The 23,756-nt window shown below is 39.5% G+C and overlaps 1 protein-coding gene across 1 annotated transcript in view; it reads right to left on the bottom strand.

Moving 5' to 3' along the window:
• LOC150098286 (glucose dehydrogenase [FAD, quinone]-like) overlaps positions 1–23,756 on the bottom strand; it is an 81,240-nt gene that overhangs the window by 30,666 nt on the left and 26,818 nt on the right. Inside the window, exon 2 of the mRNA XM_090405113.1 lies at positions 1,809–2,011. Within this exon, the coding sequence (XP_090261239.1) occupies positions 1,809–2,011 (203 nt within the window). The remainder of the gene's footprint in view (positions 1–1,808; positions 2,012–23,756) is intronic.

Raw genomic sequence — 23,756 nt, 5'->3', positions numbered from 1 at the left:
GAAAAGGAAGGAGAAGAGTGCCCATAAACATTTATGAACTTCGAATGAATTTCTTTCGGCGTTAAACCTTCTTTTACAAAGAATTTTATAACAGCACGATACTCAATTTTATCCATTTCAAGGGATACAAACAACACTTTTGCTTCAGACAGCTGTATAAAAAAAACTACTTGATAGAATGACTTGCAATTTCACATGGATGCTTATGACAGATGTACAAACTTAAAACAAAAATCTTGCCGATAGTCTTGTCATCTATGGTTGAAGTCGAGTACCTTTCAGACCACCCCCGTACATGCCTTTTCTTTCGGTAAATTATAGTACAGTACAACATGGTATAGTAGTATATACTTGGCGTATGGCACAACTTCATACAGTTATTCAGTTCTGCTATTGATGTTGTATCTTCCACAGCACTTCTTTCTGATCTGTAAACTGTGATTCATACCAGACCGACTGCAATTCCGCAATCTGTATGGAGAATGAGCATAATCCGCACCAGAAACGTAAGACCTAGATGGCGGGGTGTTCGATTGACAGTACAAAATTATTAAGCTTTCGCTTCAATCTGTAATTCCTTTACCACTCTTGGCGACCTTTCCCTGATACATTTTTTTTTTTACACGCGTAGAGTTTCATTCGGGGAAATCAGGGGATCCCAGTGTTCGTCTGAATAATATCACGATTATCGTCTTCTCATTATTCAAGAATATAATTTGTGTGCAAATGCAATGTGAACAAGATTTTCCTCCGGCTTTCTGATAATCCCTGATACTAATGCACCATAGTTTAAATTAACCCATCGACCTATTTTGGGTGGGATCCCCATTTAGAGAGGACCGCATTTGTTTAATCGAACACTTAAAAATATATATCAATAAATGTTTAGGACGAATGGATGGATGCAAGTCCTGTGTAGCCTTACGATAACTTCCATGTCGCTAACATTAGAAGAAATATTGCCTTGGTTCGGTTGTAGTTTGCCGTCTAGAAGAATTCTCTCTCTTCCCCTCCATCTCTCTCTCTCTCTCTCCTTTTCTTGGCCTTTTCTTACCTAGTTCCCGAAAAGTCAGCAGGTATCCTCTGCACGCACCTAATGTTTCCTCCAGAAAACCTAGTTTTTTTTTTTCTCCACCATAAATCTCACACGACCTTAGACAATAATACCAGTTAGGATTAATAACACGAAATATCCCAATTGTTCTGCATACTCTTCACTAATAACGTCCACGGATCGTAGACATTTGCTCAAGTAACAGTGAAGGTAAGCTGCCAATTCTCAAGCTAAAAGAGTTCCATCTTCTTTTTACTCTGGGGAGCAAAAGGCATTACCGATTTATTTAGTTTATTACAGACGTACGTATACCGTTTATTGTTATACGGTGATATCATGCGTCAAGAGTTGAACCGAATGCGCAAGATTATTTAATTTAATTAAACATTCGTTCATGTTGCACATAAGCGGTGACGATGCTCATCATTTAGAGGAGTTCAGCATGTCATTCAGAACACCGGCATCGGTATTGTCCCACCAACTTTCAAAATATAAATGAATTTAGGTTTACGAGTGTTAAACGTACCCAAAACTTCAGGATTCTTTGCTAACTGAAATGAATGAAAAATCAAGAAAGAAGTTCCTTTCTTGATTTCGCTGAGGTGCCTCGCGAACTCCTTTTGTTCAAGGAAGACCAAGAGAGAGCATCGATGATTTAGCATCGTGGTTATTTGTGGTAGAGCAAAATCAATGAAACACGAAGAAGGAAGAAGAGAGGAAGTGGGGAATCTACATAAACAAGCCGTGTACTCACCCTGTTTATTAGGCCAAAACACGATGCTTTCTGAGGTTCTGTCTGGTACGCCCAGTCCACGGGGGTCATCTGTAACATGGCGGCTGCAATGGGGATGTCCGTGACGATGTTCTCTCTACCTCCGGCTTCTAAGAGTAGAACCGATACATCGGGATTCTCTGATAGTCTGTTGGCCACCACCGCACCCGCTGAACCAGCGCCTACTGCAAAAGAAATGCGTTAAGAAATATTAGCCAGTGGAACCCTGAATAAGACATGTGGTCTGTATAGCTGGATACAGAAAGTATATATATTTTTAATATTATCCTAATTTCTTGATATACATCTTCAGCTAGTGTATAAATACATGGTATAATTTTAAAGCATAATTAAGTATGCAGCACTGTTGTTCGTGACAAGATTGCTTCTGAAAGATACAGAAACTCAGAATATCCACGCTTTCACATCGCTCTTTTCTGTGGATAATTGCAGGGTGTTCTCAATCTGATCTTGCAGGAATTGACTTATAACCCTAGAAGGTGCAATATTTGAACTCCTGGGGAGTCGATTGCATAGCTTTATAGATCTTGCACTGTTTCCTCAGTACGCAATGAGGAGAAATGTACCACATTGAGTCAATAAATGTGGTACATTTCTGTAATCAGAAACGATCCTCACTAAGACACGAAGTTAAGTTAAATTGCACTTATTCGACTAATGCGTTGTGCAAATTATCCACGTCACCTACCAGAATACCAAGAATCTGTCGTCACTTTTCAGACATTCTATTTTCATCTCTTCTTAAACAGATCTCATTCCGAATATGCTGTTAGGGTCAACTCTGCCATATCTCATAAACAAAGTATTTTCTATGGGACGTCCCGTCCTCTTCATTTCAGTTCCGTGCATTTTGACTAAAACAACGCTAAAGAATGATGCCGTCCGGAATTTGACTCAAGGACTGTTCTTTCCATTTTCGGAACCAAACATGTCTTGTTTGGGCTACAAAAATAATTCCTGCTGAAAAGGGCGTGATCTCCCTTCACTCTGTTTAAAATCCGCATTCCGTACTCTTGTGTGGTGGAAGTCGTGCCTTCCAATCACGTACGTCAGAGGCGCAAGTTTTTTTCCCAGTCTCTCTCTCTCTACTATAAGAAAATCAGTACAGCGCATCCATTCCCTGAGCTTCCGTCAGAAGTACAAGGGGATATATCGTTTTTTGGCATTTTTTTTTTGCAGATAACAAAACCTCTTTTGGTACTGATAGCACTTATACAGGCCAGCATTACACCATAGCATGGAAGTAGCCTATAGTCAACCAGTGTTTGGAACAGGGAGATAAAATCTTGCATCAAACTATCGACCCATTGCCATCAACTCGGTCCTCTCTGTGGTAATGGAGATCATTAACAGTGACGGTTTTCAACCTGAAGGCTCACCAGTTAATCAAAAACTGTCGCTATGGAACTTCGTCACCGACTTTCACACGGAATGTCGTCAGTTTCGCGCACCTCCGAAAAAGCCTCGGAGACACTTGTGCAGTCGACTTTCATATTTCCATTTCATTTGATCAGGTATGAATTAGAGGCTTTTTTGTGATTCGCTTTCCACTTTCGGTGAATGGTCAGATTTTCTCTCCGGTTGTGGAGATAAAAAAAAGAATAAAACTGACCACCCACTTCTAAAGTTTTGATTTTTTCTCCATCGTGAGTCTTCGAGGATGTGGTTCCTTCTCTCTTTATTTACGGACCGACGTAGGAGTAGCCAGGGAGCAGTTTTTTCTCCTGCCCTCTTTCTTCAGTCGAAAGTAATATTCACTCGCCTGCCTTAAATCCTCGACGATTTGAGTGTTGCCGATAAGAGCTCTTTCTCTGCGTTTGATAAAAATTACACTTCTGAGGGATTTCACGCTTTGCTATTTTTTTATAAGTTGTGCACGAAACACCATTCTTTATAGAAAATAAATCTCACTTCACCTCCGTTATGTGCCATCAGACAGAAATTATCATACACAATTGAATCTCTTCTCTCTCTCTCTCTTTCTATGTAAAATTTACATTTTGCCTCTCCTTCTATCTCAGCCTTAAAAGAACATGGAATTTCATCTCTTCGCTGCCCAAACCATTGCTAACACGACTTCAACTAACCCTAGAAGAGTGCACCATTTCAACAGATTCATCGAAAATTTCCTGAATTTGTTTGTTTGTTTACAAGCTGTCAAGAAGAAGGCAGTTAGTTTACTCGATTGTATGCAATTCATCTCGCGGACTTACCCCGACCAGAGTACGGCAGATGATCTCTTTCTACTTAAAGAGAAGGCAACGCCATATGTGAGCTTAGATTAAAAAAAAATAAAAATAAATAAAAGTTGGATCAAAATCCAGTGAAGATTTTTAAAGTTCCCTTCGCCTCCCATCTTTCCAATCACCACAGTTTACGCGATCGTCTTTTAACGGTTCTTAGAATCAAGCTGCATTTCATATGCGATGTTGAACATAGAAAGACAACCATGATGCGCTCTCAACCATGACACGAGCAGCATGAGCAGTCTGTTGATAACGACGTTGCAGTCTTGTTTAATTGCTGAAGTGTTTTTTCTGTTCAGCTCATCTGCCTCAGTTCAATGTGCTACGCTGAACACATTTTATCTTTTACGGGCAGCTTTTACCGGAAATAGCACCGATACAAGTTAATTTCTGGTTCTAAAATCGATTTTAGTGTTTTTTCCTAAAATTAGATTTATTTAAGAGAGACGTATAGATAGCATACAAAATCTATAATTCCCCCCCCCCCATTAACTTTACACAAACTAGAGGTTGCATTAGTTGTTAGATCAAATGGAATAAGTGGAAACAGGAGAGCGGTTCAGAATGCCCGCTCTGTAAGTCAGCTGATAGATGTGATAACCTGCCTTTAAATTAAGCACAACGCCTGCAAGTTGGGAAAAAAAACAACAGTGGTCGCACACACACACACACACACACACACACACACACACACACACACACACACACACACACACACACACACACACACACACACACACACACACACACACACACACACAAACTGCACATGGTGGAACTTCCGACGGTATGTGGGTCAAGGTTCACTAGAGAAACTGCTTTCACCCTTCGAGCAGCGATGGCAATGCTGCTTCTGCTCCTCAGGTTTCGACTACGCACATGTCCAGCAGAATTGGGATTTCCCTGCTACGAACTGAGGTTTATTCACAGGGATTGTTCTCGATCGCTCACCACTCTTATAGATTCGCTGCATTTAATGCTGTACAACATGTCACGTAGGGTTACACACCACGCGCTCGTGTTCCGATTGTCAAAGTCGATGATTACTTTTTGCATTTCCTCTTTGTCCCTCTGGTAACGATTCGGATATGCAAAAAGTAATAGCCCACTCGCTCTCTACGAGCGACTGCATTCTATAAAAAGAAAAAAAAAAAACTCTCAAAAGAGAGGGTTGTTACTTTCCAGATTAACAGCAGAACCTGCGTTCCCTACACGCAGCAGCACTGGGATTTCGGTAGCAGAAAGGTGGGAAAGACCCTTGTACGACGCGAAAATCTCTTGGCTTACCAACTGAAGGTGAGTTCGCTGCTCTCATTGTTTGATGGCAAGATTTTTTCTCTCGAAAATTGAGTTTATTTATTCCTTAAGAAAGACAAACCGGTGAAAAGAACGCACGCAATTAGCAGACATAACAGACAATGGTTCATAGCGTGTTGCTTCGGCCGTAACTGCAAGCACCTGTTTGAAATCTCACGACCTCCAACACCTGCTAACTTGTCATCTTAAACCCTTTTGGAGCATCAGATTGCAACTTAAAGAAATTTTAAAAGAAACGTAATTCATTGGCCCATCGAACTGCGATCGTTTCAGGGACGTTAACAGGCTGCAGTACTTTTCACGGAGCAACGACGCGATCATCTCTACTTTTATTGCCATCCCAAAACAGCATCATGTCGCAATCGTACGGAAGAATACAGAGGAAAAAGTACTCATTTAGCGTCTGTCCGTTAACTTCTTTCCGTAAGGTTTATCGTCCAACAACACAGTTCTAAACAAGAGACGTCACTCATTTCGCCTTAACTACCCGAACAAACAAACGGACAAATTTGAATGACACAACGAGCATCAGTTTTTACTTACGATTTTGACCGCTGCTGTGCTGACTTAACAGCGTGAGCGTTTCCTAATTTCGTCGTGTTGGATAAGAAGTGGGGATTGCTCGCATTCAAGAAAGGATTGCAAAATGAGAGTTGCAGGAATTCTGGAGAGATCTTTTAAGACACGAAAGAACCCCCCCCCCCCCAACAAGAACGTCATTTACTAGTATCCGGTATAATTAATAAACAGACTCTTGAATAAACCATGAGACAGCTTTCAGTAGTTAACGATGTGAAAGGAGTCACCGAATGAAATATTTCTCCGTGCCATAATCACAAGCTTTCTTATTTGAATATTTCGACAGCAGACTGCTTGCCACGCCAGTTCGCTACTTTATCCTGAAGTACACTTCGCAGCGGTCTGGTCAACATGCTAAATGGCCATCTCGTTACCCCCGAAGGCTTCCATTCGCCATCCTTTACTGGTCCGAAGAAGCGAAACCGGTCACTGACCTGCGCCGCCTGCTTGTGGAGCGCGTGTCAAAACTGCGTATGACTTTGCAAATAAAAGAGGAGCAAAAACTTTCATGCTTGGCGAGTTGAGCAAAGCGCACTTCCGCAACTCACGAGGAAAATCTTTAATTCATAACGATGCAAATGGGAAACGGAAATTTGCACTGCTCGAAATAAGCGCTTGTTTCCCATTCACACACACACACACACACACACACACACACACACACACACACACACACACACACACACACACACACACACACACACACACACACACACACACACACACACACACACACACACACACACACACACACATTAACTGTGGGTTTGCCAACGAGCTGTTCGAGTGCCACACCGCATTACAAAGGATCTCCCAGTCGTCAGTACCTATGCCTAATGGTCCCGATCAGCAACCACTGAAGAATAGATAACGGAAGCAAATCGAGTGCTCCAAGGCGGGATGGGATATCCTTCAAGCCTAGTCCATGCCACTTGTGTTGGAAGACAAGCCTACCTTGGTTTACCTTGTAAAGCAAGCAAGGGAAATAATGCTGAACAGAACACGGTTTGAAACATCTGTTTGGTACTCCAGACGGGGTTGCGTTTATTTTTAACAGATATTCCCGCCTAGTGAAGGAAGTGCTCGGGATCACAGGAGAACAGCATAAGCACCGATCGAACAACCTGACGTCACTGCTAATAAAAAGTGCGCAAAATGTTAACTTCGTAAATGAACTTATTGTGGACACAACTGCGCAATCGCACAAGTGAAGAAAACAAACGAATCACAGGGTGAAAGAAGGCGTGAAGGGATGATTTCTGTATAAAACCGAAATCCCCACCCTACCCACCCACTCTGATGCCTTCTTCGGCTGATATTTTTCGAAATTTCTATTTCGTTACAATTTATCGGAAATATGATGGAATTAAGCTTCACAATAAAAACCGCTTTGAAACTTTTTCTTTCTAAGAAAACGTGTCTACCGAAAGCTTCGCAGCTCAAAAACAGATGCTACTGCGAAACTCGCGTGTCTATGAAGAGCATGCTCAATACACATGACAGGTTGCTATGTTTTGTAGAATGTTAACTTGATGGTCAGGTTTAATGTTCATCGGCCGATGGATGCAAACCATTTTCTCTCTCTCTCTCTCTCTCTCTCTCTCTCTCTCCCTTTCTCTCTCTCTCTTTGTGGATTGGAACAGTGTTCCAGGCTTACTGGTCCTACGCAAACGAACCGTTTCTGTACTATGGTCCCCTATTCTACTAGGTATAAAAAGGGTGTTTAGCAAAGATTGAATTATCAGTACGGAACAAAGTGAATCCAACTGAAATGTAATCTGGAAGATGTGCACGCCACCGAACCAAACATGTTTACCAGTTTTGACAGCTTCAGTAGTTCCATCGGAAGTGTCACTTCCCTAGATTCAGTTCATTGCATTTATGCAAAGTAAGCGTTGGCGGAGTAGTTCATATCCCGACGTATCAGACCCAAACCACCCGTATCACATACTTGTCCTTTGTCAGCTCCTCTCATTCTTGCCAATAATTCTTCTCTTAATGAGATTTTGTCGCACACTTTCATCCCTCATCCGTTAGTGACCCTTTCTTTGAAGAAATGAAGAGTTCGTTCGATGTGCTTCTTGATCACTGAAAGATAGGATGCTCTCTGAATCGACGAGATCAAGAACACATACGCAAGACATTGGGTAACACATCCAGTACTTCATCATGCGTATCTCAACGTATTTATTATATTATATATACTGCATTGCGTTTTGAGAAGTATAGGGATAGCGAGAAATCAGTCAGACCAAATCTTGTAAATTTTTGGAATGATGTAGGCTAACCTTTAGCGTAGTAAACGCTTTTCTCCGGTTTTGGAGATTCTTCGACTTACCAGTAGAGGAAGTCATTGTTTCCACTGGATACAGTTTCCCATTTGAAGCATTGGCTTCTCTCGTCTTACTTCAATTTGTAAAATCAACTGTTTTGGTCAGAGCTATGGGTTCTCCGCTGTCATCAATGATCTCAAACCTGTTCATGGTGAAATTTGAATAAAGCATTATCACAAAAGCATCTCGAAATGATGGCATTATATGGACGGTATCAAAGATTTCCTGACATTCTTAATGAATTTTAATAAGAATATCAGAATATAAAAATTCACTCTCGAAATAAAAAAAGCAAAATACAAACTTCCTTCTCCAGGCATCTTAATCATTAAAGAATAAGGGCTCAGCAAATCACGTGATGCTTAATATAAAGCCCACTCCTACTGGGAGAGGCGTTTTTCTCTAACGCCTTGAAACATTCCTCCATTTCTTCCTTGGTAGAACCTTCTGTGGGACCATAGGCACAAATAAGTCTCATTGTCAGTTCCCCATTCTGATATTTGCCCACATTACTCTGCTTGAGACTGACTGCCATTCAAGAAGATTAGCCTCATATTTACTGTTGATTGCTCCCTGATTTTCCAGATTGTCATTGCCAGAATATATTCAGGAAATATATTATAACAAGATGTCATAACTTCTTTTATTTGTTGCTTAGAAAGATCTCACCTGTTTTGTCATCTTTGTTTCGGTAACACCTATTATGTCGACTTGGTACTTATCGAATTCTTCTGCCAATTCCTTTTCTTTTCCATTGATGCTTCTTATGTAAAGTGCCAATTTCGATCTCTGCTGATGCGGAATTGGCGGTTTGTTCTCAAATGGTGGTACAAACTCAAAATGAAGGTACAACATAGAGAGAGAGAGAGAGAGAGAGAGAGAGAGAGAGAGAGAGAGAGAGAGAGAGAGAGAGAGAGAGAGAGAGAGAGAGAGATTGTTCCTTTAGAGAAGTGTTCTGGTGTCTATATCTACATCAGATCTTTCCCACACCAACAATTTCCAATGAGTTTTGAAAACCAATTAAGTGTATACCACAAATGTGTGTGTGTGTGTGTGTGTGAGTTTGCTCTCGTCACTGAAAGGTTATATATTTCTACAACAAACTACTTTCCATATGACTGAGCTGATTTTTATTTCATTTATGTTTTCTAGTTAGTGTACATATTCACCCCGATGACGCGCCAGATAAATGGCAGCAAAACCAAAACATGACGGCTTTCTTGTTTAAATGCAGTATTTCTAACGAGAAATTCCGGGCATTCTAAAGATATTTCCATAGAAGCAGTCTCCATTGCTCAACAAGAAAAACGTCTTTTAATTCAACCAGTTGAGGTTTATATCAGGACAACACAAAGTCGGAAATCCGTTTGGTAGAACTCCTTTAAATGAAGTTGTCCTACGTTCGGATATGTGACAAGCAACACACTGGCCCGTCGAAACGTGTATCGCGTCGGAAGTGCATCACCAGTGACAGCGATGAGTCATCGAAGCCGTCACGGTACGAACGCAAACCAGTCGTGGAAGTATTGACAAAGACCAGCTATCGGATGTCGTCCCGTGAAGAGCATCCCCGGGCTAAATACACTTAATTCCAAAAGGCGAGAGTCAAGAGCTCTTGCTTAAAAGAACGCCTTTGCGCTTCTCCTCACCTGACCTTACGCGGAGGCGACACTATTGTAACTCTCTCTCTAAGAATGCAATTGTTGATACCAAAGCGGAAAGAAATGCTTGTTAGAGCTCCTTTTAGACTAGAAAGTCGGTCTCAGCGATTTTGATCTGTTTTGGAGGAGGCAGGAAATAATTTGCTGATTTCCTGTCTGCAAGTTTCATCTCCGTCACTACCGAAGCATGCTAATATATGTTGCAGGGGTGTACGTGTGTGTGTTTTATAATCCATGAAAAAATGTATCTTTTCTGCAGTCAGGTAAAACCGCAAGTGTTTGCTGCTTCCTTGCCATCCCTGCCCCAGTAATTCAACCTCGATCTGAGTGACTTCGAGAGCCGCATAATTGAATCACTACTAGACAGCACTGGTAAATATGAACATAAATCACCTTGCTGGCAGCCCAGTCGAAGGTGCGAGTTGAACTTTGCCCTTCGATTGGAAAGACGTGGGTTCGAATCGTTTCTAGGATGCGAGTAATGTTCAACTGGTCCTAAGGAGATGAAAGGATTTTTGCAAAAGAAATGAACCGACGAAAGGACACTACCGCATAACAGATAAGATAATATAATAAACTAAGGCATCGTCGTTGTATTGGTCGTAATTCCCATGAAACGAAACCATCTTGCCCTGCCTGGTGTCCCCCCCATAACAGTGAAATGTAACGTAAAATGTCCAACTACTGAACATCCAGATCAATGTTAGTTCTTTGACTGCCCATTGACCTCTATCACGTCTTATTGAAGAATGGACAAGAAAACACTGAAGAATACACACACACACACACACACACACACACACACACACACACACACACACACACACACACACACACACACACACACACACACACACACACACACACACACACACACACACACACACACACACACACACACACACACACACACACACACAAAGAATCTCTCGAGGCATAACAGAAACAGTCAAATGACAACATCATGGAACAATGGCATATACAGGGTGTTCGGGATAAATTTGACATATTTATAATTAATTATATTTTTCCGTAAGTTACATGTATTAACACACACTTCTCTTCATTTAAAAGTTTGGACCCTTCTTCATTCATATACAAGATGTCAGAAAGGATGGATAGCTGGAACCCACCTGAATCATGGAAGAGAATAACTTGTATCATGATGATTCGTGCCCGCCATCAAAATAAGGATATTACGACTGCTGCCCAATGCTCCCTGAATACAGTAAAAACAATCAGGCATGAACTAGAGACTTGCAATGGTGACTACGAGGATGTAGCAAGAAGAAAGATCCCTAGCAGACGATCTGATTGCGTTCGTACAGCAGAATTCCTCGCAAATCTGCAGGAACAGGTGTTGAAGAACCCTGGCATTGGAATTCGGGCTTTGTTCGTGGAGTTGCTAACTGTAGTCAAGCCCTGGATAACAAGGGTAGCCAATGGTAGGCCGTATGTATGGCAGCAGGATTCGGCCCCTTGCCACACCTCTGGGAAAAGTCAAAAATGGTTGTCTGAAAATTTCTACGACTTCACCAGTCCAAATGTTTGGCCTCCAAACTCCACAGACCTTAACCCCATGGATTATTTTGTATGGGGCGCAGTTGAAAAAGACACCAATCGCACTTCCAGTAATACAAAAGCCCAGTTAATGGATAAAATTAAAACAGTTTTTGCGGCCCTTCCCAGGGAGACTGTAGCATCAGCTTGTTCGAAGTTCCGAAGCAGAATTGAAGCTGTGATCGATGCTAATGGTGGTTATTTTGAGTAAATCTTGTTGATAGTATTGTAATTAACTATGCCTGTAATGTTTTTTTGTCAATTCATTAAATTTAATAGATACAAAGAAGATTTTCTTTTTCCTTACGAAACTGTCAAATTTATCCCGAACACCCTGTATATATAGGGAAGAGAAGAAGATGAGATTAAAAAAAAAGTTAATGAGTGTGGGAAATGGCGCAGGCAGGAATTGCTATCAGATATTACAAACTGAGAAGGAGGAGGAATGGAAGGAATAAACATGCAATTAAAAATTACAATTGCATTTTAAATTATAAATTTAAAACAATATGCAATTGTTTTAATTGCATGTTGTTTATAAGTATGCAATTTACTTTTGGAAAGACGATACCGGGGTGTTTGTCCTGTTTTTTTTTTTTTTTTTTTAGAAATCAAGTGACCAATCACGACATTACTAGTCCGATGGATATATCTTGAAGTAATCGCGATAGCTGGGATTTTCGTATCCCATCGATCACTCCTGTCCTACTGAAATGATCAACATCGGTAAGGTGTACCTGCAAAGGCAGTCGGTAAACGTCTTCTGGGCAGGGGAGGCTGTATCAAGGTCAAGGGTATCGTTAATTGAGGCTAGTGAGCCCTTTGTGTCCCTTTTTCCGTCGCTGAGAACGCCGCTTGTCTACCGAGTGGGACACTGCGGCCAATACAAAAGGAATCCTAAACTATGCCCCCCCACCCCCCATGCTGTGTCGTCCGCTTCACTTGACATGTGCGATAAGGTCTGCACCGCCCCAAAGGAATGAAATAATAGTGTACCACTGTCACAGAACGCAATTAGTGCGAGGGTTTAGAATAATGATGCGGGGCAGTAATATAGACTATTAACGAAGATAGCGGAAGTGGATTTGTATGTCGTTGATACCCCTTTTGATTACTTGGGGATGGACATTTGAAAGATATTATGGCCGACTGAGGCTCATTTATTTCCATCTGGTGAAACGAAGTGAGACTACTAACAGCCGCACACGTGACGAAATCGTCAGTTGAATTGAGATTCGTGTTCTGGCGAAAACTCGCTGGAATAGATCACATTCTGCTAAAATGATTTGCATCGAGTCAGGGGAGGGGTGAGAAAATAACTTCCTAACAATAGTCGGGATGTTTCCTTTCAGTGCGCGCCATTTCACATGCGGCAACCTAATCTCCCAGTTGATCACCGATGAAAAAATTGAAAAGTTAAATATTCTGAAGAGGACACACGTTTAAAGCAAAGTATCCACAAAACTTTACAAAATTGTCATCAGGAGCTTCTTTACAATGATGCACAGAAAAAACGAGAAAGTGATGTTTTTAATATGTACTCGAGTACTTCAACAACGTTCCGACACTTCCACCCCAACAGGAATTCTGGGTTTCGCCACTGCATTTAAGCGCAGCATCATTTACTTAAATTAAGGGGATATTAAATCCCAGATAGTTTTAAAACCGAATAATCTTTGAGTTTCTTATTCGGTTTTAAAACTATGTGGGATTTAATATCCCCTTAATTTAAGTAATGTTTTCATTGCCGAAATGAAGCTTATTAGCTCTTTATACTTAAGCAGCATCATTTGTTTAATCCAAGAGGACGGCTACTGGAAATTTGATGTTTCTACCTTTGTGATCTCTTCTATTCTACACAGTTTGCTCTGCTTTAACCTAAACCTGCTTTGCAGATGGTTTCTCTAGTTGTTCACATTGCATTGCATTTACTGAATGATGGTCTTGTAGGAGCACCCTAAAGGAAGACGGATATCTGATTTTAGATGTTTACTTGGTGTATGTAGGTTTCTGCGTATGTTGGAGTTTGTTTCTCAGCGTATTTGATGAATGAGCATCACGGTTGTGCCACATGTACAGTGGAAAATCGAATGTATTAGTTGAAAGCAGGTTTTCATCCCGTACGTGAATGAGTGTGTGGCAGAGAAACAGCTCTTGTGGCACTCGCTGTGTAATGTGATTTGCTATGTATTTTGTACGTCCTTCCAAAATGAATTCAAACACAAGTCCAGTCGTTCCAGAACGTTTGCATTTCTAGCTGTGTCGTGTATGAAGAGATCTGATGGTTCGAACTCTTAGGTTTATGAATATGCTCGAACTGTCAGGTTTCTGATATTCAGAAACCTGATAGTTCCATAAATACAACTAACAAAATTCGGTTTTCTAAGATAAGATGGTATTAATTCATCATCATCATTTATTCATGTATAAATGGGGAATTACATACAGAAATATTCATATAGCAAAGATGCAAAGGCTATTAGATGAAAGTGAGGAGACACGATGTGCCAAATAGTAAACACCAGTTGGTTCATGAGTCTCATTTTCAAAAAGAACTTTATTTATGTATTGCTAAACAGTTTCCTTGACCGGTTGAGAGCAAGAACACTAAACGTAGGCGAAGGTGGATGTCTTAGTTTCTCTCCCAACCATCTCAGTTGACTTTTTTGAATTATTTCTGGTATTGTCTCTGCTATCGTCCTTCAAGAATAATAGTGCTAGGAAGGTGATCTTGCCACCTTATATCTTAGTATTGTTCGAAGGCACGTTGACCCAAAGCTATTGATGATATTAACTGCGCGTTGAGTAATGCTGCTCCATGTCTGGGACATCATATGTGAATATGGCTCAACTGGTGGTTTTGTGCGGACCAGTTTAGATATTTGTGGTGATGAGATTTGATTTCCAGATATTAGTTAGACTTTTATGGAATTGAAGAGTTTTGTGTCTTCCTGTCACTATGTCAGTTAGTGTATCGATGTAAGAACCAAGGGGCTGAAAATCTTCTACTTCTTCAAGAATGTGGTCATTTAGCCTAATATTTAGTTCTACTCTGTTCTTTAGGACTTCAGCTTTACTGCTACTGACTGCCAATCTGATCAGTGCTGCATTTTTACACAAATTGTCGAAATGGCTTCGGCCAGTCTGAATGTTACAACATCATCTGCAAAGAGACTGCTTATGTGGGTTTGCCCCCGAATCTTTGAGAATTATTCCACACTCATTTCCAGTTAGTCTGAATATATAATCAAGAGTACTAATGAAAAGATGTGGAGCCAAAGAGTCTCCCTGAAGAACTCCAGTGGAAATAAGAAAGCTCTCAGTATCTCCCTATTATCCATTAACCTAGCTTAATACTTCTGGTGCGATTCTGCTATTGCTTTATTTTTATCGGTATGCCGAAGGGTATGGGTATTCACAATTCACTAAGAATTGTGAACAACCTCTGTCGAAAGCTGTTTGGAAATCTATGAAGCTAAAGATCAGATGCGAATGCTGGTCTTCAAATTCACGCTTGCTCTTGTTATCATTCAGGGAATGAGAGATGTGATTGAAGTCTGATTAGCGGAATAATGAATTACTGACTATTTAAAACTAAATATTTAGAAATTTACGTACATTTAATCATACAAATACAACATTTATTTTACAAATGATATTATATCTTTTTCAATTTAGCTACTTGAATACAAACTCTACCCTACGGTTCTTCTTTATGAACTGGTCAATAACATTCATAAAAAGTTGGTTGTAACTTAATTTTCCCAAGTAACACACACACACACTTGTAACGGCTGGCTGAAGCTCACTGGCTAGAGCTACTTTGACTGCGTATTGCCTTGTGTTTAAGACGACGTGAAGGGAGCGGAAATGGCTAGGCGAAATCACAGTGCCGCAGCGATGACCTGGAAGCTCCTACAACCGAGCAAGCCAAGTTAGCTTTGACTAGACGAGCAAGCATCGGCCTTCGATACACACCGCGAAGCTCAATTATTGCCGCGCAAGCTTAAGACGTCTTCTGTCTACAAAAATAAAAGCCAAACGGAATGCTTATAAATGCATGCATTTATTAACAAATAAATATTACTTCTTTCTCGATTAGTGATCTTGCGCAGCAAGCATAGCAAGCATGGAGAATTCGCCACTGTTGTACTTGACATCTCTAAAGCCTTTGACCGGGTCTGGCACAAAGGCTTACTAAGTAAACTTCCATCATTTGGACTTCTGCAGATGGATTGCCAGCTTCCTGTCTGGACGCACACTATGTGTGATCAGTGGCGCACCCAGGATTTAATCTTGGGGTGGGGGCGAGTTGAACGGATAAAAATATTTTTAATGCAATGAATTTGCATTAAAAATATTTTTATCCGTTCAACTAAAATTCGTTAAATTTCATTCATTCAATAAAATTCATTAGATGATTATAAAAATTTATTTAAAGAATAAAATACAGTTTTATTTTTTTTTTGCAAAGCTCTTGAATTATTTCAGTCGTGGTTACATTAATCTCTCCGTGTGTGTGCATATATAGCAAAGCCAGTCCGTTCAATCGTGATTGTGTCATGGTAGATCTTAAATAGGTTTTTAAAAGGCGTAAGTTAGAAAATGATCTTTCACTGACGCATGTTGTTACCGGAAGCGCTGTAAATATTTTTAATAAGTTATAGATGGTAGGATATATCATTTTGTCACACTTTGAAACTGCATCAACGGCATTTTTGCGTGGAGCTATTGCAAACGGTTTTTCACATTTCTTATACCACAACTTGATTTCGGCATTCAAAATTGCTGGATTTGTGTAAGGCAAATCACCGGCATAAAATTCACACAGTTGACGAAATAAATTTCCATCGCACCTGCTGTTGGAACATCTTTTCCATTTGGTAGAAGAGAAAAAAAATTTTCAAAATGTTGTGGTGCCGAGTGAAACGATCCTTAAGTTGAGTCAATATTTGATCAGTAAATGGAATGACAATAGTTCTCCGGAAATACTCTTCTACAGAATCGGCTGGAACCTTAATGTTTGTTTTGATGAAGTCCTTGGCTTTTTAATGTCAATATTAAAATTATTGGCTTTTATACATGCTTCATCGTTAATATCTTTAAATGAAGACTCTGGTGTTTCACGAACGGTATTTAATTGAGCCACAACATCATCAACAAAATTTAGGGCAATTAAGAGGTCACTGTCAGATTTTTGCATTATTTTAGACAATGGTAAGGTGTACGCAAATATTTTTTGCAAGCTAAATAAACATATTATAAAACCAAATTCACGCAATGAATTATTCAAAAGTTTGGCGTTAGAGGACGAGTCTCTGTCTTCTCAAGAAATGATTGTTTCAAGGCTATGAACCACTGCATCATATAATTCCACCATGGTCATGATGGCTTCATGGCGTTCCACCCACCTAGTCGGGCAAACTTGGCGTAGTTTCGGTGTATATTTATCAGTGTTGTCAAGAAGAACGTCCTGTCGCTTAGGGGTATTGAAGAAATTGTGTACCTTTTCAATTATGCCAATGCAATTTCTTATTTCAGTCACAGACACAGCATTTCCAATTGCCAAATTCAAACTATGTGATGCACAATGAACATATAAAGCTTGGGGATATATAGCTGATATGTGTGATTGGACACCGTTAAACGTTCCGCTCATTGATGCGGCACCGTCGTAACCTTGCCCACCTAAATATGACAAATCGATGCCATAATTATTTATGCTTTCTAATATTTTGTCGGATAAGTTTTTTCCTGTAGTGCTTGTTGCAGGAACAAATTGCAAAAATTGTTCACAAACTTTATTATTGTCATTTTCTTCGTCTATATGCCTGGCACACAAGGAAAGATGTTCAGCGGTAGAAATGTTACAAGTTTCATCGGCAAGAATTGAAAAACATTTCGTCGAATTAATGTTTTCGACCAAACGGTTCAAAATGATTTCATTACATGCATTTATAATTTGATTTTTTATGTTCCAGCTAATGTAGGTAGCGTTTTTGGCCGAATGTTTAAAATGTTCAGCCAAGTTTTTGTCGCCGGCATCGATTCTCGTTCTTAACAAATCTCGAAAATTGCCTTCATTGGCGATTGGCTCCTGTTCAAATGAAAATTCTCCACAATCACGATGTCCTCTCAAGTATATTTTGCCGACCACATAAAATGACTGTTTTTATAATCGGCTCTAATCATTTCCGATTAACTGCAGCTTGCGATGCACTATTTACATCAATTTGTCGATTGATTGGAAATACATTTTCCATCTCGAATATTGTTTAGTCTTTCGTAAGTCTTTCGTAAGTTATATGATATTTCGTAAGTAAAAATATCATATAACAGCCGTGATATGATATTTTGTTTTTTGATGATTATTAAATTTTTCAATGGCTCTCTTTCAATTATTATAACCTCGCGTTACTAACTGCTCAGGTACTTCAGATTTAGATTTTCCAATATTAGCAAGTGCAAAACACACACACAATATTTACAGTACGCACTATTTTCAACTTGAGAGTACACAAGCCATGTAAATTTTTCAAACCATGTGTATTGAAAATATCGGTTGTGAATTGCAGCACAGTTTGCAGGAAAATCAAAATTTGGTTCTGGTTTCCACAACTTTTTCACAAAATCTAAATTATCGTCAAAATTAAATGTTTGTTCTTTCAAAAATGCGATGTCGTGAGAATTATGAATAACTAAGGAAGTACTTTCTTCTGGATAATTCGATGGTTTTGTCAGACCTACGACTGGGGAAACCGAATCCAAATCGGTATTGACAATATGATTAGCGCCGACATTGCTACTAACAATCATCCTTTTTTGTTTTTTTGGATTTTTTGAAATAGTTCAATAAAATACTCTGCTGACGTTTTTCAGCCATAATTTGAAGCACAAAATCCAAAAAACAAAATGAAATAGTTTACAAATTTTAAAGTTACAGTTAAAACTTTAAAATTTTAACTGTAACTTAACTTCAATGTTATTGAGGAATTTACGTACGGTAAGTTTAAATGTTCAGAGATGGAAAGAAGTTTCAAGTTCAAGACATGTTTTTCAACAAACTCAATGCAAAATAGAACAGAATACGAGCGTATCGCACACGACCTATGACCGAGCATCTGCAATGATTCGCCAATACATGATACCCGTGATCCTCTGTGTCCCGGCTCGGACAGCTATAGGACAGCGTTTCTCACGCTCTCAAAGCCCAAAGGCAAGTATAATGCTTACTTAGTGGTCTATGGACCACTAAGTTATGTACTTTTTTTAAAAGCGTATGTGGGGATTACCAACTGGGAAAAACTGTGCCATTATAACACAATAAATCTAAAAGCATGTTTTGAATACACATTGAAACTTAATTAACTTGGAAGTAAACGAGTAAAAGTGTATCATCATCGAACAAAGTTTTAATTTTTATTAAATAAATAAATAATATGATATAATTATTTACTTTTAATGAGATGGATGAGCTTCTCGGCCTTGCAGAGTTGTTGGATATCTGGATCAATACTGGTCAACGTCAGTCGAAGATCGGCACACACACACACACACACACACACACACACACACACACACACACACACACACACACACACACACACACACACACACACACACACACTAAGACGTGTTTTGTTTTTATTTGAAGGAGCGATGAAAATCCCTTCTCACAAAGATAGGTTGTAGAAAACTGCATGATGATTTTCGATGCTGCTTCAGATAATTCGGGAATTCACTTTTCAGTGAAGGCGAGACCCAAAATCGAGCCAAACCACGATCACGGAATTGCATTTTAAGCCCACTGCCACTTGAAAGCTGAATTAGCTGCTCTTTTTTCGATAACGAAAGGTCGTTCTCGTGACTGCAAGCCTGAAATGGATCGTGAACCCACAGGAATTTCTTATAAACGTTATTCGGAAAATATGTTTCCAAATTCTGTTTCAGAGTTTTGAGATGGACACAAACCCTTTCCCAGTGGTTAAATTCTAAACTAATAAGTTTCGAGGCCTATACAAAATAATCAATTGTATTTACCTTTTAAATACTATCCGGGGAAGCTCCAAACCTCCCCGTCCCTTTCACCACGCATTCGTAATCAGGCTACTGTTGATATTGATTTATATACACATTCTAAACTGTAAACAAGTGTTGAATAATAACACAATAATGTAGGCCTAATTACCGAAAGGGAGAAAACTCACAAAACAGAAAAATGTTCCTACAAAATAACCGATTGTATTTACCTTTGAATGAGTGTTCAGCAAGTCAGCAAATCTTTCCTTTAGTTCAGCGTATTAATATTATTGCATTGCAACTGATGGGAATTCCGTGTTTCTGTGGATTCGTTACAGACTTTTTTCTCTTCAGAAACTACACACAAACTGTCATTACAAACTCGTTTTGTATTATCGCTGTCATCCGAGCTATTTTCCTCTTTAAAGAAGGTACCAATGTACTTATCCATAATTGAAATTCCGTACTTACTCGAATATAATTCGCCCTCGCATATAACTCATATCCCTGATTTTACTTTTCGAAAAAAGAAATTAAAAAGTTTCGCATATACCTCGCAAATGAAAAAAAAAAGCTAAAACACGTTCAGAGCGCGGGATAGTAATTTGCTCGCGCGGAAAACAGCACACTCTCATCAATAGCCACTATATTGCAGAGGCAAGAAAAACAAGTACTTTTATTACGTCAGTGAATAAGATACTAGCAGTCTGTGTAATATATTTCTCAACAAATAGTGCAATTAGAGACAACTAAGATAAAAACTATGCTATTTAGGCTCAAGCAAATCCATATGTTGCACCGACAAACACATATCTAACTAAAAACTATTGTTATTAATTAGATGTGTGTGAGTTCGCCTTCCCCAAAGCAGCAATAAAGTTCAACCGAACGTGTTAAAATTCGTAAACTTGTTAAAACTTAGAAATATATATATAATATATAATGAATGTTATGGCAGTTTCACATATGGAATTCGGTTGAAGAGAGTTAGCATGTCAACTCAATTGTCGGCTTACTTTTATCTTTAAGTCGCGCGATTTCCTAAAAATATGTAAATACTGGGGTTAACTCACAACACACTTTGTCCAAGTATTACTTAGCACTTCTGAAGATATATTGAGCCTTAGTTGAAGGAGGGGAAACCCTTCAACAATAAAAATCAATAACCAACAAGCAATTGGTTGAAATATGGTCATGTGGACAACACATGTTCACTTCAAATCTGAAAAAACAGCAAGGGAAGGTGGAAGCAATAAAACCATATTGTTTTTCCCTTCACCCCCTCTTTTATTACTCGTCATTCTGCCGCTACAAATTAAAATAATGGCAGAATGTTCATTCCATGAACATTCTGCGGTTTTTTTATTTTCTTTTTTAAGTATCCATTTTATTTCAATAATTTTTACTTGTTTAAGTTAAGGGATATTACATCTCATATCGTTTCTTAGCCGAATAAGAAACTCAAAGAGTTTCATGCCGAATATAGAAACTATATAAAGTTTGGCGATTCCAAGCGTAAGCAAATACCTGGATACTGCAGCAACTGACCCTAAAGGTAGTGCAAGCTGAGGCAACTCGAAGCAAAGGTGGAGCAAGTTCCGTCACTATGCTTAATATTTTCTCATAATGTAAAACGCAGCTCCTAGGAGATGTATTTCTGTTCTACATTATGAGAGAAGGTCACTACCCAGACCGGTTTCAACCTTTATTGAGGTCTCATCAGTGAGTAGGTAGACCTAGTTAATATCAAGTTTGTAGCGAACAGAACTTACAACCCTTCTATGATTATTGCCGAGTGGGCTCTTCATATATCTAATAATTTTACTTATTCAAGTTTAATTTGTTTTGTTTGGATAATTAAAATATATAGATTTATTTGGTTAATTTAAGTCTGCCTGTGGATACCCTGTCCCATCGTCGCGGACCACAGGTTGAGAAACACTGCTATAGGGTACTCTCACCTTATGTGACCTCTAATTCTTAAGTAGTATAGAAATAAAAGACATGACACAACATAAATAAAAAAAATGAATTTTAATTAGGAAAAGTATTTTGGAAATTTTTTTGTGTATTTTAACTTTTTCTTTTTTTGGGGGGAGGAGAGTCCCTTTCCCCCCCTGGGTGCGCCACTGTGTGTGATAGTAGATGGCTCCGTATCCTCCCGCCATCCTACTAATGCTGGGGTCCACAAGGTTCAGTTCTCTCACCGACCCTCTTCCTTCAATACATCAATGACCTACTTCAGTTGACCTCCAACCCAATGCACAGTTTTGCAATGACAGCACATTACACTCTTCCCTTTCATTTGATAAACCTTACCCTACACAACTCACTTCAACCCACAGAACATCAACCACAAATTCCCTTAACGCAGACCTCCAAAACATCTTCCGATGGAGCTCAGATAACCTCGTCAACTTCAACGCTAGTAAAACCCAGTTCTGTCTTATTTCCCACAAAAGAGAACGTTTTTTCCCCCAACATTGTTTTTATAACACTCAAATCCCCAGACAAGATGAAATTTCTCTTCTCGGATTTACCCTGACATCGAGCCTCTCCTGGCATAAACACATCACAACCATTGCATCCTCAGCTTCCAAAAAACTAGGCTTTCTCTTTCACTCAAGACGTTAATTCACTTCAAAACAGCTGTTAACTTTATACAAATCGCAAATCCGTCCACCTATCGAATACTGTTCTCACATTTGCAGTGGGGCTCCTAAAAGCTCCCTCAAAATGCTTGACTCAATACAGAGGAGAGCAATTAGACTGATAAATGATCCATCTCTTACCAACTCACTCCCCACATTTTCACATAGACGTTTAGTTTCTGCAATTTGTATATTCTACAAATATTTTCATGGAAAACGCTCATCTGAAACAACATCAATAATTCTCCCATTCTGCACTAAACCCATTGGAACACGTTCAGCCACCTCCCAGCATCCCTTCACAGTACACCTTGAAACCCACAGAACAAGGTTCTTTTCCTCCTCCTTCATCCCTGCTACTGCTCTTCCCGCTGAGATATTTCCCAAGGAATACAATATACAGGCTTTCCAATCGAATATCAACAAGCATCCAACTACCCATATACGGTACTAAAGTACTACAGGTTGACCAGCCCACCTCCAACATAAAAAAAAAAAAAAAAAAAAAATTAGAAGAGGGAAGTCCGTTTAACAAACGATGCCCCTCTCTTCTCAGATGTGCAAAACGAATTTCATAAATAAATATCTTTTTTTTTGTCATTGGTGTGACGGTTGAGTTAGGTTAGGTGGTGGTGCGGTCGATAAGTTCTGAGGTGCGATAAGTCGGAGAAAGTGAATTAAGTTTCCATAATTGAGAAGTTTTTTGGGTGACCCGGTAGAAAAGTTGATTCACTTTTTACGCTCTTCTCGACAGCCTCAAACATCGAGCGCAAATAAAGGATGAAATCAAGTGCTCAAACTCGCCTGGTCTTCTTCTAAGAAATTCTCATTACGAAAATCATCCTTCGCTAAGAGCTCATAACGAGAATTCCAGAGTGCAGTTTGTAGTGTGTGTGTTGAGTATTTATGGACGGTTATTTGCGCTCTTGGAAGCGAGTTCAGAAATTTGACCGGATGAAACTCTTTGATTTTTTGAAGCGGGGGAAGAAACATTTAATGTCATACACTTCAAACACACACAACAAAAAATGAAGTATGTTTTAGCTTACTTTATGTGTGAGAAGTAAGAGGGTAGGATTAGTTAGAGCTGGAATGGATCCAGTTGGATCTGACAGCGAGAGAGAGTAACCGAGTCTGAAATGAAACTCACACTCGATCCCACTGTAACAGAAATGAAGCTGACAGCAGTCCCTCCACAGTGAGAATCACGAAAGCATCGACTAAAGAGCGAGCTGAACTGAATATTATTCTTATTACAAACAGCTCCATGAATTCGCAGATAGTGAATAGATGGGAGGACAAATAAACACTTAAATGTCAAGTCCGGCTTTGAGCGAACCGACTACCAGGAAGTCCAATTATTCATTCGGAAAATTGCAATGTTTCGTCACCCGTAAAAGTCCTAAAATCATTTCGAAACTCCGTCACAGATTCTCTGCACCAAGAGAGTCCCTCCTCTGTGTATCATAAACATTGACAAATGTCAGTGAGATCCTGTGAAGTAAGAGGGTAGGCTTACAGTTAGAGCTGGAATGGATCCAGT

The sequence above is a fragment of the Typopeltis vanoorti genome, chromosome 15 (genome assembly GCF_054136105.1).
Source record: "Typopeltis vanoorti isolate ZY-2024b chromosome 15, IOZ_Tvanoo_1.0, whole genome shotgun sequence".
NCBI lineage: Eukaryota > Metazoa > Arthropoda > Arachnida > Uropygi > Thelyphonidae > Typopeltis > Typopeltis vanoorti.
Note: the sequence above shows the minus strand (reverse complement) of the source record. Positions and strands in the feature narration are given on the sequence as shown.